The sequence below is a fragment of the Lotus japonicus genome, chromosome 2 (genome assembly GCF_012489685.1).
Source record: "Lotus japonicus ecotype B-129 chromosome 2, LjGifu_v1.2".
In the NCBI taxonomy this organism is placed as follows: Eukaryota; Viridiplantae; Streptophyta; class Magnoliopsida; order Fabales; family Fabaceae; genus Lotus; species Lotus japonicus.
In genome coordinates this window covers 93066412-93080827 of record NC_080042.1, presented here as the reverse complement: position 1 = coordinate 93080827, position 14416 = coordinate 93066412, and the positions used below count along the sequence as shown (strand labels likewise).

General features: G+C 34.8%; 3 protein-coding genes across 6 annotated transcripts; 2 read left to right on the top strand and 1 right to left on the bottom strand.

Moving 5' to 3' along the window:
* Positions 1-191: 191 nt before the first annotated feature.
* Positions 192-2063, bottom strand: LOC130741179 (uncharacterized). 2 transcript variants are annotated; one of them, XM_057593996.1, is made up of 3 exons: positions 1932-2063; positions 1526-1843; positions 192-923 (listed from the first exon to the last, which is right to left on the bottom strand). In XM_057593996.1, the coding sequence occupies exons 1-3, from the start codon at positions 2030-2032 to the stop codon at positions 338-340; spliced, it is 1005 nt and encodes a 334-aa protein (XP_057449979.1). In that variant the 5' UTR covers positions 2033-2063; the 3' UTR covers positions 192-337. The 2 variants fall into 2 exon arrangements, with proteins under 2 accessions (XP_057449979.1, XP_057449980.1); XM_057593997.1 differs by having other exon boundaries at positions 1927-2040.
* A 235-nt stretch (positions 2064-2298) lies between these two features.
* LOC130741178 (5-amino-6-(5-phospho-D-ribitylamino)uracil phosphatase, chloroplastic-like) lies at positions 2299-4643 on the top strand. Of its 3 annotated transcripts, none has more exons than XM_057593994.1 (3): positions 2299-2639; positions 3006-4188; positions 4404-4643. In XM_057593994.1, exon 2 carries the CDS (start codon positions 3013-3015, stop codon positions 4144-4146), a length of 1134 nt encoding a protein of 377 aa, XP_057449977.1. In that variant the 5' UTR covers positions 2299-2639; positions 3006-3012; the 3' UTR covers positions 4147-4188; positions 4404-4643. The 3 variants fall into 3 exon arrangements, with proteins under 3 accessions (XP_057449977.1, XP_057449975.1, XP_057449976.1); XM_057593992.1 differs by having other exon boundaries at positions 2300-2639; positions 2982-4188; positions 4404-4642; XM_057593993.1 differs by lacking the exon at positions 4404-4643 and having other exon boundaries at positions 2300-2639; positions 2982-4241.
* A 4692-nt stretch (positions 4644-9335) lies between these two features.
* Positions 9336-12764, top strand: LOC130735881 (glutamate--cysteine ligase, chloroplastic-like). Its single transcript, XM_057587754.1, has 15 exons — positions 9336-9681; positions 9879-10029; positions 10161-10268; positions 10350-10442; positions 10539-10625; positions 10735-10803; positions 10880-10950; positions 11056-11124; positions 11214-11307; positions 11427-11516; positions 11615-11695; positions 11952-12044; positions 12146-12226; positions 12320-12389; positions 12523-12764. The coding sequence occupies exons 1-15, from the start codon at positions 9386-9388 to the stop codon at positions 12609-12611; spliced, it is 1542 nt and encodes a 513-aa protein (XP_057443737.1). The 5' UTR covers positions 9336-9385; the 3' UTR covers positions 12612-12764.
* Positions 12765-14416: the final 1652 nt, after the last annotated feature.

The following is a 14416-nucleotide window of genomic DNA, read 5'->3' as shown; positions in this document are numbered from 1 at the left end:
AGGGAAGAGAAGCTAATCTAAACATTCTAGAGACCCATTCCAAAAAAAAAAAACTTACATGTAATCATAACTGTGACTTCGAATCCTAAAACAACACTGAATAACTCCAGGGAACATGGACTATTATCTCTAAAAAGGGACCACATAATGCTTCTATTTTGAACAAACTAAAAAGTGAAAAGCCGTGAGAATATTACAAGCAATTTTTTTCAAAATGATTCAAAAGCAATAATTTAAACATTCAAATTGATTGAAAGTGTGTTCAGTAGAGACACACGAAGTCTTCATTCTTCAAGCATAATCTACAAACAAATGACCTATGTAAAAACCTCCCTAACTATAAAAAGAATGGGATTGTCAAATTAGCAACTTGATTGTTGTCATGCTCCTTGCCCTTAGCAATATCTTTTAAACTAATCCAAGATTTTCTTCGCCTTTTGCTTGCTGTGCTCAGAGGTTTTCCTTCTACTTTTGCAGACAAGCTTGCAGTTTCAATTGCTTTCTTGGATGTGGAACTATTTCTCATCCTCTTCTTTCCTTCTGACAAGGTTGGTGTGCTTGAACACGACGGAGTTGGCAGACCGTCTACAAGGGCAACATCCTTCGCGGCAACTCGTGAAGCAAACACATCTATTTCATTAGCTTCATCCTTGCTTACAATGCCTTTCTCAAATTTGGAAGACTCGTGTGTGATGGGTCTCCTTGGTGTTAATTCTAAGGATGGTTTTTCTTTTGATGGACATATTCCTTTTAGATGTCCCTTTGGGGTCCCTTTCTTGAGATTCTTATGTAAACAGAAATTACACGTGTACACTATGTTGTTTTGACTGATGTTACCAGACTTGTGCCTATGCCTGACCTTTGATCTGCTCTTCTCAATTCGTACAGTTGAATTAAATCCAGGATGAAGGACGGTTTCACATCTGCAGAGCAGTAAAAAATTATGATCAAGGCTGATAAATAAATTTAAGAACCGAATCTATCTGCTTAAAGATGAAGTGAATTGAGCCTCTGATGATTTATATTCAAACAAATCCAACAAAAGCGATTAATGTTATTAGCCTTTTAAAAGTAACTTGCAAGATTTCCACGCTATTGGTAATCCAAGAAACATAAGAAATCAAGCAACAACCAAACATACATTACTCTCCAATAAACGTTAATAACATTAATAACAATAACCACTAATATCAGCACATTACTCAACAATCATTAGTAATGTAATTTGTTAGTATCACAGAATATAAGATTGCTTTATAGCTAAACAATGTAAAGGTAACTAGCTAATTGATTGAGAAACAATTGTTTGGCAAAACTAGCTATTGAACAAGCTGAAATTGTTAAAGCTTTAAATCCCTAGCAATTATTAACAATCATATTAAAGCTCTAGTCTAATTTTCTGATAAATTATAAAGTAGACATACCCTATCATATTCTACATTTCCTTGAGTGTTAGTTTCTAATAATACCACCAACAAGGGATAGCAATTAGCAAAGCATAGAGAATACAAAAACTGGAGCAAACCTTTGGCAAGTAGTTAAAGAAGAATCAGGCGGTACTCCCGCGGCCTCCGCTACCGTGGCCAAATGCTGGCCATAGAAGGCACCGAGAGACAGTATGGGAGTGTCATTAGTGGCCCACACTGCAAGCTTCTTCAAGTGGTCAACTCTCAAGTTCGACTTGATGTTTGAAGCTGGCTTTGTTTGTATTTTTCCGGTGGCTTCTTCCCTCAATGATATCGGATTATTCTGAGACCTAGACCCCAAATGGGAGGAATTCTTCGCCCCTCCTCTCTTGCCCATATTGAACGCTGTTCTGTTTATGGGGAATTTCGTCGAACACCTGGTATGCGCGTACACACTCACATATTATATTATAGTACTGATAAATAAAAAACATAAATAAAAGAAAGCATCGATGAATACAAAACCAGATCGGGAATGGGGAAACGGAGTGCTGGAGGATGGGGAAAGCTCTCGTTTCTGTACAGAAATTGAGGAAGAAGAAGGAAGAAAGATTCTCAGACGTCATTGGCACTGAGCCAAATTGGTTAATTAGGTTTGGGAGATAAAAGAAAGATTAATAGAAATTTGGGCCACTGAGCCCAATTGCATCTCTCAAGGCCCAATTAAACGGAAAAAAATAAAAAATAAAAATCACGGAGCATTGAGGAACACGTGTGCTAGTGTAATAGTGCCGGCGTGGACCCTTTTTCGTCTTGAACGTTCGTTCTTCTTCCTCCTCATGCCACCCACCCAGATCATCATTAGATTTGGCACTCCAACCATTATGTCACCCCACTTACGGAAACTCAGTTTTCGAAATATTTCGGAAATAAGGTTTCCGAAGCACTTTTTTACTCAAAAGTGTGGTTTTTTACTCAAAAGTGTGGTGTTAGATGTATTTTGAACTAAAAATCACGAATTAATTTCGGAATCTAAGATTCCGAAATAATTCGGAATTTGAAAATCCAAAAATTAGGGGTGTGAAATCTAATGGTTGGGGTGGCAAATCTAGCTCTCACCCACCCACCACAAACACTCAAACCAAGCAACGAATAGCACCTTGTCTTTCTCTATCCAATCTTCCCCAGAACACACACAATTGAACATTAGAAAAATCTTCTATTCTTCTCCAGGTTTTTTTCTTTATCCATTCTTTCTATTTTTCTATGCATGCCAATTTCTGTATATTTTATTTTTTCTTTGTTTATACTTATTTATTTATGCATTAGTTTTGATCCTAGATGTAACCGCTTGTGTCTCCAATCTGTTGTATTTTTTTACTTTGTTTTCACTCCTTAATTTTTGTCTTCCAGTTCACGTAGTGATTTCCTTGCTAATTTTGCTATTTGAGTAATTGAGTTACCTTATGATTGGTGTTTGGTGAAGAAATTTGAATGGTGGTTCTTGATTACAAATTAGGGATTTGAGTTTCTCATTGTTCTTTCAGCATTGATTGAATTCTAATTCTTAATCAGGTTGGTTTGATTGGGTTTGGCTAGGATCAAAATGGTTGAATCTGTTGCTGCAGCTTCCATTCTCAGTCACCGTCCTGTCTGTGAAGGATATTTGATGAGGGGTTTATCAATTAAAAGCAAATCTTCGACTAAAATTCGGTTCCCGGCGATAGAGTTTCTAGGTGGAAGAAGGATCAGCGTTTTTTCTCTACCTTGCAAAAAACCCAAAGCTCATAATAGCTTCTTGTTGCTCTCATCAATTAAGGCCTCAGCAGTGGAACTCACAAGAGAGGTGTATTCATACAGGGAAGATAAATTGCATAAAAAGAAGGATAACAATAATAATAGCAATATTGATAAAGGAGATGCACATGAGGTGTTTGATCCTAGGCCTTGGTTGTGGCCTCCAGTAAATAAAGCAGATAACCCATCACTTCATAACCCTTTGCTTAGACAACAAAGGATGGGATGTGGCTCGTTGGCTGCTATATTTGAACTTGAAGGGGTTCTCATTGAAGATAACCTTGATCTTGAGAACCAAGCTTGGCTGGTTCTATCTCAACAGGAAGGAAAATCCCCGCCCCCTGCTTTCATTCTTAAGAGAATCGAGGGCATGAAGAGCGAGCACGCTGTTTCCGAGGTGTTGTGCTGGTCCAGGGACCCTGCACAGGTAAGAAGATTGGCTTACAGAAAGGAACAAATCCACCAAGCTTTGCAGGGTGGGATGTATAGGCTTAGGCCTGGCTCCGAAGAGTTTACTAGTGTTTTGATGCACTATGGGATACCCATGGCATTGGTTTCCTCGCGCCCGAGAAAATCTGTTGAGTATGCCATGGGGGCAGTTGGTATTGAAAACAATTTCAGTGTGATTGTAGCAGCGGAGGATGTTTACAGGGGGAAGCCTGATCCAGAAATGTTCATGTACGCGGCCCAGCTTCTGAACTATATTCCTGAGAGGTGCATTGTGTTTGGAAACTCGAATCTAACCGTGGAGGCTGCACATGATGCGCGGATGAAGTGTGTGGCTGTTGCTAGCAAGCATCTTGTTTATGAGCTGGGGGCTGCAGACTTGGTTGTAAGGCGCCTGGATGAGCTTTCAGTGGTTGATTTGAAGAATCTAGCAGACATTGAATCAGCTGAATTTGGGGAGCATGAGGTGGAGATGGAGAAGGAAGAATTCTCTTAACACTTCATGTGTGGAGGATAGTTTCTGATAAAACCTATAAATGTACAGTTCCACTTGATCTCATTCTTGTCAATAATAGTTATATATCATCATCAGTCACTCGTGTGAATGAAATACAAAATTAATGGGCAAAAAAAGAAGATAGGGGTCTGCATTTAACACTTTCAACGTATTATGTACATCATGCATCACAGAATTTTCAAATTTGATTAGTTTATGCTTTCATCCATAGTTAATTATAGATTTTATTGTGACAGGAGTCCTTCCAGAACCAGCAAACAAAGGAGAGAGTTGTTACTGCGAGGAAGTAATAATCCGGGATGATCATATATGATACACGAAACTAGCAACAAATATTGTTTAAAAAAATGGAATAGCGTGTTTCCTCCTTTAGCCCTCTTCTCTTTTTGATGGAATTCCCTGTGTCATTCAAGAATTTTGTCAATGACAAATTTAACAATATAAAATTAATTTAAAAAATAAAGTAACATTCAATTCGCCTTCAATTTTAAAAATTAATTTTCTCAATTCGCCTAATAATGTCACAAGATTCAAGTTAGGAATATTCAAAAATTAAGACTTATAGGTTCTTTATAGGTTCTAAATATGATCTTTTTTGTACCGTGAACCAAAATGATATCATCTGAATAAAGATGAAGAAACTTTTATCATTTTTGTTGTTATTGTTAATGTGAATATAAAACAACTTTCTTACATTCACTTAGAAGATGAGGCACTTCTAATGAGGTCGGCACCTTCTAAACATAACTAATTTTAAAGCTCTAAATGTCCGTGTGATGTTACAGATAACATGGAAGACTATAAAGACGAGGTCAGGCGCACGGTTCCTACAACGGATGACCGTACACTTCCATCCCTCACATTCAGGGTATTGCTTATAGGGTTGATTTTATGTGTCACCCTTTCATTTCTAAACCAATTTTGTGACTACAAATTCAGCCATCTACGTGCTTCCTCTTCTTAGCTCAGATTATCTCTTGCCCGATTGAGATGTTTTTCAACCAAAAACACTCCAATTGGCTAAGATAGCGACGACGGAAGCACGTTGATGGTTGTGATTGTAGTAAAAAAATTGGTTTATAAATGAAAGGGCAACACATGAAATCAATCCTATAAGCAATACCCTGAATGTGAGGGATGGAAGTGCACGGTCATCCGCTATAGGAACCGTGCGCCTGACCTCATCTTTATAGTCTCTCATGTTATTTGTAACATCACACAAACATTTAGAGCTTTGAAATGAGTTATGTTTAGAAGGTATCAGCCTCCTTAGAAGGTACCAACCTCAGCTTTTAAATGAATGTAAGAAAGTTTGTTCCGGAGCAGGTGAATTCTCTGGTGAGCGCTCCAGAGATCCCACCTGTGAAGGCGATGGAGGAGGTGGTGGTACAGGAGGTGATGGAGGAGGAGAAGGCGATTGTACTCCTGTCGTTCGTACCGGAGAATCCAGGACCACACGATGAGGCCGCCGAGGCGGCGAAATCCGCTGTCGCATTGGTGAATGATGTTGCCTCCTGCGCCGAGTCTCCATCCAAACCAGAAACGATGTCGGAAAACCAATCACTAGTCACAGAATCAAAATCAGAAAACCAGAGAATTGCCTAATCCTAATCAGAGGTAACTTCATGCACAATCAATCCACGTGAATGGGAGTAGAAAGTTTACAGTCCCCACAGACGGCGCCAAATGTTCCGGGTAAGAACATTGAGAAAGGGTGTAATCCCTAGAGGTAAAGGGATTGAGCCAAGAGAGAATGAGAGTGAGAGAGAGTGCTGAATTTCGAGTGTTATTTCATCAAATGAGCCCAAAAGTCCCCTACACTTGATAACTACCTCCTATGGGTACTACCTATTGGGCCAATTGGGCCTCCGAGGTCAAGGCCCATCTGAAGGCCAGGGCCCCGCCTCAGGGCGGGATACATCACATTAACAATAACAACAACAATGATGAAAAGTTTCTTCCTCTTTATTCAGATGATATCATTATGGTTCACGGTACAAAAAATTATATTTTAGATGCTACAAGTTTTAATTTTTGAATATTTCAAACTTTTTTTTTAAAAAATGAATATTCCTAACTTGAATTCTTGCAAATTGTGAAACTAAACATGATAAATTGATAAATGTTCAACACTTACATTATGTCCTTCAAAATCAACCTCTAGCACACGTGCATAACAATATTGTTTCCTTTATATTCTAATGATCATAAACACTTGGATTCAAACAATATATGAATGAGTATTAATAACATGACAAAATGTTTACAAAAATGAGAGAGGTAAAGGGGTGTTGGTAAAGTTACCAAACATGTCAACATTGGATTCAGGTAATCATGTTCTTGAAAAGTTCATGAAAATTTGTTTCCTCCGATCCTTATTCAAATAAATATTTAACACACAGATTATATCCAAATCAAAATCAACGTCAAGAACACATGCATAACAATAATGATGATGCATATGACAAAATGTAACATTTTCCAAACACGAAAATTGTAATATTTCACAATTCAGATTGTATGAATGGTGCCATACTTATCAATGAAAATCAAAAGTACTTGATTTGTACTGGACGAGAGAGATAGATGAAGCTTTGTTTGTTAGTAAGCCAATATTGAAAGTAGGTCAGGTACCAATTATATAGAGAGTCTCACGCAAATACAGCAGAAACAAAAGCATCACCACTTGAAATAGCAACAACCAGTCAAGTCAAACGGCCCCGTCCCTCCCTGCGCATTATATTGTATACGTGTTAACTAACCTGATTAGAATATTTCAAGGTGGTTATTAATAAATACACTCACCTCCTCAAAGTTTGTCAAAATGACACTCCACCTCATTCTAATCTTAATTCTACAAGTTCAAAAAAAAATCTTAAATCTACACTTCACCTTACTTATCTCTAACAAGTTAATACCATCTAAAAAGTTGTTGAATATTGTTTTTAACTCAATTAATTATTTTAAATATTGAATAATAATTAAAATTACAAAATATATTTTGAACAAAAAAATATAAAAAAATTCAAATTAACATATGGTTGTTTAAAAAAAATTAACTTATGGTAAATTTATTTCTAAAATATATTAAACTTCATTTATTAGAAAAGCAAAAAAAAAATTATTGTTACCTAAATTAAGGACTAAATGTACGAAACTATCCTAAACTTTATAGCTTTTGTAACTAAATATTGTTAACTATTATTCAATTTTAATTAATCTTTAATTCCAATTATTTTTATTAGGTTCTTTTGTTAATGAGAGAGCTTCAACAATTGTTACTAATGGCGATAAATCAAAATTTACGTACTTTTCATTCTAGTGGGTTTAGGGACTTGATTAGACACTTCGAGGGAATTTTTCATTCTACATAATTTGCCGCAGATGCTATACTCGTTTGCATTTAAGGGCTGTAAACTGCCGGAAAAATAAATGTGCTCAGGATAATCAATTGAGACCAAAGAAAAAGATCAAGTAAATTAGGGCTAATATTTTTCATCTCTTGTGGCGACAAAGGACTAGTAGTTTTTTTTTTTTGACAGTCGATAAAGGACTAGTAGTTGATTTTTATCGTTACAATTAGTTATATTCCTATGATGGTGTTAATTAATGTTTTAAGTGTGTTTATTATATTTCATGAAAAAATACGTGGATTATGTTATTAAACGTCTAAAATAAATATATTTGATCACTTGAATTATTATTAAATAATTTAAAATAATTAATTAAGTTAAAATGAATATTCCGTTAGCATCTTTTAGATGATGTTAACTTATTAGAGAAAAGTGGGGTGGAGTCTAAATTTAAGATAAAAATGAAGTGTAGTGTCATATTGACAAACCTTGAGGAGGTAAGTGTATTTTACTCTTTTATTTTCTTTCTTCTACATAAAACAAGTGGTTATTCTTAACCAGAAATTTGTTATATTTATTTAATTATTTAATATTTATGTTAAAGTTAAAATTAATATTTGATTCAAATTTTAGTGTGTTAGCCGTTAGGGGCCTTTGCTCAATTATGTGCTTGATTGGAATCTTTTGAGGCTCGTAGTTCTTAGGTTACGGAGAATATTTGATTGGAACCTTGTGTGCGTTAACATTCTCTTTTGTTGATTTGAAAAAATGTGTATTTTCAATGAAAAATGTGTTGATTCGGGTTGAAAGTATATCACAAGGGATCCACATCTAATAAAAACAATAAATAATTATTTTTCGAAAGATTGATGCATATTTAATAGTGAGGGGTGTCTAAATGACTCATGATAAAGTTTGGGTTAAATAACTCATCATCCAATCACATTAGAGATAAATGAGTTAAAAATAAATTAATAAATAAAATATGAAAATTCCAACTCACCTATCTCCAATATAATTGGATGATAAATTATTTAACCTTTTATCATGACTCATTTACACAACCCTTAATAGTGCTAGAATTAGAACTTCATCGAAATGTGAAGTTATATATGTATGTACACATTTTAAACTTATCTTTTGGTCACCGATTGCCGACCCGCAAGGTTTCACCAAAATTTATGAGGAACATATCCACTTGTCAAGTTAAGATGGCACCATAGTTACATAAACCGAATCAGCAAACTGACGTGTCACTAGAATGACACGTGTCACAAACCGAGGCTACACCAACCGTACAATTTACATGTGTATATATTGGTCACAAAAAGAGCACCATATTTCAAACATATCCATACTAATCATTTTCTCTACTTTCTTGGCTACCCAATAGCCACTGCATTTCGTTTGTGGTAATTGATGATTAGTTGCAATCTGCTGAATTTTCTTTTTTTGTATTCTTATAGTAATGCATTGAATTTGAATCTATATATTCATTTTTCCAAAACAAGTTAGTGAAAAGATTGAATGACAAAAACTTGCCACTTGCATAATACAACATTAGATGTCATGGGCTCGTAAGCAACCAAATTTACATGTGTAGTAGCTCTCTCATAAGTCATGACAATTACTTGTACAATTCAATTGTCATATTTTTTAGTGGGGTTTTTGAACGCTGCTAATGTTTTGTGGCAGTTAAAATTTTCTGTTAAACAATATGTTGATTGAATGACCACTAGAAATTTTAAGTACACATATAATCACTCTTGGATTGAACTTGCTAGTTGCTTTTTCATATGGCTCAGGAATTTGACTATGCATATATCATATGAATATGTAAATAATTTTGTTTCAGTGGCGGCGTTATGGAACTTCATTACCTGAAATGGACTTCAGGATCCATGGTTTTGGGGAAGAAAGACTTAATCCGAAGGGATGGTGGTACAGGTTTTAACTTGTCTTCCCTGTGCACTAGCTCTGCTCATCATCAATTTTTGCATGAAGATAGAGCAGGAGGAGTAAGATGCAGAAGAGGGAAAAGATTTATAGTTGCAACAGGGCCTGCCATAGAGGCTCCTCAATATATCGCCACTGAACCATTGACAAAAGATGATCTTGTTAACTACTTTGTATCTGGTTGCAAACCCAAGGAAAAGTGGAGGTGACCTACATTCTACCCTCCTCAAAACCAACCGAGATCATAGATCATCTGTCCTCAAACAGTGTCTCATAATGAGACATCATTTGAAGTCATAATGAGACATCATTTGAAGACAGAAGATTTTCATCGGCATTCATATAACATGACATAAATGTTATCTACATGGTTTACCTAGCTTAAGTGTATGATCTTTGCAGAATAGGCACTGAGCATGAGAAATTTGGCTTTGAGTTTGAAACTCTGCGTCCAATCAAATACAAACAAATATCAGCTTTGCTCAATGGCATTGCAGCAAGGTTTGATTGGGATAAAATAATGGAAGGTTACAACATCATAGGGCTAAAAAATGTAGGTCCTTCTATCATAATACTTTTGGTATTCAATTTTTGTTTTCTATATCAAATTTTGTGCCTTGCGCACTGGGTTTTGAATTTGGAGTTATGTGTTACATTTTACATTATCTGAGAATTGTACTACAGGGCAAGCAAAGTATATCATTAGAGCCTGGTGGTCAAATTGAACTTAGTGGTATGCCACTCAAAACATTGCATCAAACTTATGATGAGATTAATTCACACCTCCTTCAGGTCAGTGTGCAATTTTCTGTGATATCTATGTAATGAATCCCAAAATATTTTATAATGTTTCATTTTGTTGTTGTTTGGTAGGTTAAAACTGTAGCAGAGGAAATGGGAATTGGATTTTTGGGATTAGGTTTTGAGCCTAAATGGAGACAGGAAGACATACCTCGAGTGCCAAAGGTAGAGTAAGATTCATCTGTATCAAACTTTTGAACATTATGAAATTATGCAAAATTTCACTTAAGAGCTTGTTGATTTGTTCTAAATTGTTTCTAGGTACGGTATAAAGTTCTGCAAAACTACTTCCATAAATTTGGCTTACCTAGAGTTGATGACTCCTTGTTAAGAACATGTTCTGTTCAGGTGAGATAATTAAATCTTACAATTCAAGGTTCTTTAACAAATGAATTTTCCCATTTGAAATATCTGTATTCCATGAAAAATAACAGATAAAAATTAACTATGGGTTTAGGTGAACCTGGACTTCAGTTCTGAATCAGACATGGTCAACAAAATGCGTGCCAGTATTGCTTTGCAGCCTGTGAGAAATTCTGTTCATCCAAAGTTGCTTAAAATTTCTTGGTTGTCGTATCTAACTTGTCTTACAATTATTGCAGTTAGCAGCAGCATTATTGGCAAACTCACCTTTCATGGAAGGAGTTCCAAATGGTTACCTCACCATAAGAAGGTATCCTGTTAAATTATCTGTCTGAAATTTTATTATATTATGCTGCACCTTAACTGCTTGCTTCTTTGCTTCTCTGGATTCAATTTTTTTGCATGTTTGAAACAGCCATACAGTGGATCAGGTTGACAAACGTCGCACTGGCATGCTACCCTTTGTTTTTTATGACACTTTTGGGTATGTTTTCTTTTTCTAATTCACTTTAATTTTATTGTTCTTTTTAATGTAAAACATTAATGTGAAGATATTAAGTGTTTTTCTTACAGGTTTGAGCAGTTTGTTGATTATGCTCTTGATGTGCCAATGATCTTTGTTTATCGAAAAAATAAGTATATCGATTGTGGTGGCATGTCATTCCGGGTTATCTTCTATTCTTATTTCTCAATGCATGTTTAGTTACACTGTAAATCACCTCAACATTTTGATGATTTGTGCAGCATGTTTGTTAATGCTTAGTTAATACATTATTGTATATGCAGGACTTCATGGCTGGTAAACTCCCTGCCATGCCAGGTCAAATGCCAACACTGAGTGACTGGGAAAATCATCTGACAACCATATTTCCTGAGGTGGAGACTTAGCATCATCACTAACAACAAATAAGGATTTTTAATATCTCTGAATTCTGTACACTATATATGTTGGCCAAGTATTAAACTTTGTGCAGGTCAGGCTCAAGAAATACATGGAAATGAGGGGTGCTGATGGTGGCCCTTTGAACATGTTATGTGCTCTGCCAGCTTTTTGGGTAATTCATTTACAAAAGAAGCATTTACTTGATTTACAAAAGAATTGCATTTAACTGACTTGTATAGTTTGCAGAAGAATCAAACATGCATTTATCATGTCTATATATTGTCCAATGATTTGAGTCTATAGCCTTGGATTCTCTCATGCTTAATCAACTTGAGCAATGTTGACTTGCAAGTTGCAATCAACCCCTAGTCCCCAACTATTATCTCAGTCTAACGTTGTTTTATTGTGGTTATGTTTTCCTATGTCAGGTAGGCCTACTATATGATGAAGTTTCACTTCATAATGTTCTAGATATGATTGCTGATTGGACCACTGAAGACAGACAATATTTGAGGAATAAGGTAATGAAAAATATCACAGCCAAACATTTATCATGTTGTGGAAAAATCAAAAGAAGGAAATTGTACTATTTGCCCCTTAACTAAGTGATCCATTTGTTCAGGTTCCTATGACTGGTTTGAGGACTCCATTTCAAGGTAGATTGCTGCAGGATGTTGCTGAAGATGTGTTGAAGTGGGCAAAGGTGTCTTTGATGTTGATGCTAATTGTTTTGCTCATTTTTTTATCTGGAAGTTTGGAACTAGATCAAGATTCAAGCATATACACTATTTTGCAGGATGGCTTGGACAGAAGACGCTTAAATGAATCCAATTTTCTTGATCCATTGATGGAAGTGGTTAGGACAGGTATCTAAGTTGGGGAGTTAATTTTAATTGTTCATCTTGCATTAAATATCAAAATGCTGCAAAATAGAAAGGACTTATGCACCTCTCTTACCTATATATCATATATATTATAATTATTATTTATTATGAGCAGGTCTGACACCAGCTGACAAGCTTTTGGAGATGTATAATAACAAGTGGAGCAGCAACATAGATTCTCTGTTCAGAGAGAACTGCTACTAAGCTGAATTTGATGCTTATTGCAAAGTGTTGTAAATATTTACATAACAATCTTCTACCAGAGTGTTTGTAATATATCTCTTGTGATAACGTCAACCATTTTATATACTAGCGCATAGTATTCCTCTCTCATTTGGTGTGCAACTATTCATACTATTCATGAAGTAGTAAACTAAGAAGAGTCAATGTCAAGAACATTAATGGAAGAGTTTGAAACTTTTCTCCATGTGTGTATTCAAGTAAATATAATAACCTCTTCCTTTTGTGTAAATTTTCTTCAATCCGTCCTCAATATGTGGCCCGACATTGAGGATGACACTTTTGGTTAATTGATATGTTAACTTATATAACATTTTCTCTTAAGGGCACATGTCGTCTAAGGTTTACAACAATTTTAAAATTTGAGCCTCCCATAAACTCAAGCCTAAAATTAATATTAGTTTTTTATAAAGTAGGGAGCATTATTTCGCCTAGAAAATTTTTTTGTTACCAATTTATTTTTAGAAACTGCGTAGCAATCATTTAAAGCTTAGCTAATAACATTACAATTCATGTACAAATATCATTTTTCTAACGCAAACAAGATGTTTAAGATGTTTAATGTGAATGTGAGTCCTGAATGGTCCCTAAGCTAGGGAACGTGTGGATTGGTGAGAAAGGTTCAGGGATCAATCCCCTAGCTAGGATATATATAGAGGGTGCAATTTATTTTTTCGATGTAAAAAAAAATTAATATGATGAGGGAGGTTCATGAATCAATTCCTAATTAGGTTATGAATCAATTCCTAATTAGGTTATAAAGAAAAACTAATATGAATGTGACATCTTTTAATTTTTGCCTATATATATATATTTTGATAGTTTCAATTTTTTTTTGCCCATATATGATTTCATCAAAAGGACATTTATCTACATTTTCATATAAAAATATCAATTTCATAAGATAACCTATAAAAATATCATTTTCATATTTGGGTATTTTCTTTTTAGTACCATAGAATTACTTTTAAATACACCTATAGGAATCTCAATTTTTTTAATTTTTCAAATACCCTTATATAAAAATATCAATTACTTATTTTATTCACTTTTAAATTATAAAAACAATAGGCCTTTTCACCCCGATTTCTTTATTCTCACCTCAATCATTCACCCAACCTCACTGACTTATTCACCCAACTTCCGTACTCTCCATCGCTTGCCTTATACCTTTGTAGAGCCACCAGAGCTTTCCTGACTATCGTAGTAAATTTTAGAGTTTATGTCTCAACGTACATCAGATTCATGCCAGATTATTAAATCAGTAATTAAACAAGGTCAAATTTTTGCTAAAAGTTTGCTGAATTATATTAATAGAGATGCTAATAGGGCAATTAATTTATTTTTTCTAAGTTTTCCTCTAAATGATATATGTTGGTCACTCTTCTGTTTCCCGTTTCTTTCGAACGCACAATCGAAAACCTTTTTTTGTACATTGGAAACATAAATTACACGCCCTAGGAATTGATTCTTTGGACCTTCTACTTCTAGACTCATATGTCATCTAGCTCTTACCACTTGAGCTATCATTCGAGGATATTGTTGGAAACTTTTGAATGAAATTATAACGTTTTAGAAATTTAAAAAATACCTCTAGACATTAAGAAACAATCAAAAAATAAATATTTTGATCAAAATAAACAACATTTTGATTATATTTGATTTTGTTTGATAATATATTATAATCAAACAATTTGTTTTTTTGGTCAAATCAAACAATATATTGAATCTGCAAAGTGCAAATACTCACCTTTGATTGGGTTAGGGTT

Bases quoted from the DNA above. Each gene is read 5' to 3' on its own strand.
- LOC130741179 (XM_057593996.1), bottom strand. From the start codon at position 2,032: ATGACGTCTGAGAATCTTTCTTCCTTCTTCTTCCTCAATTTCTGTACA. The intron at 1,844-1,931 runs GTTTTGTATTCA...CGCGCATACCAG, and splicing joins GTTTCCCCATTCCCGATCTG to GTGTTCGACGAAATTCCCCA. The intron at 924-1,525 runs GTTTGCTCCAGT...ACTGCTCTGCAG, and splicing joins TCTTTAACTACTTGCCAAAG to ATGTGAAACCGTCCTTCATC.
- LOC130741178 (XM_057593994.1), top strand. From the start codon at position 3,013: ATGGTTGAATCTGTTGCTGCAGCTTCCATTCTCAGTCACCGTCCTGTC.
- LOC130735881 (XM_057587754.1), top strand. From the start codon at position 9,386: ATGGAACTTCATTACCTGAAATGGACTTCAGGATCCATGGTTTTGGGG. The intron at 10,443-10,538 runs GTAGAGTAAGAT...AATTGTTTCTAG, and splicing joins ACATACCTCGAGTGCCAAAG to GTACGGTATAAAGTTCTGCA. The intron at 12,390-12,522 runs GTATCTAAGTTG...TATTATGAGCAG, and splicing joins GATGGAAGTGGTTAGGACAG to GTCTGACACCAGCTGACAAG.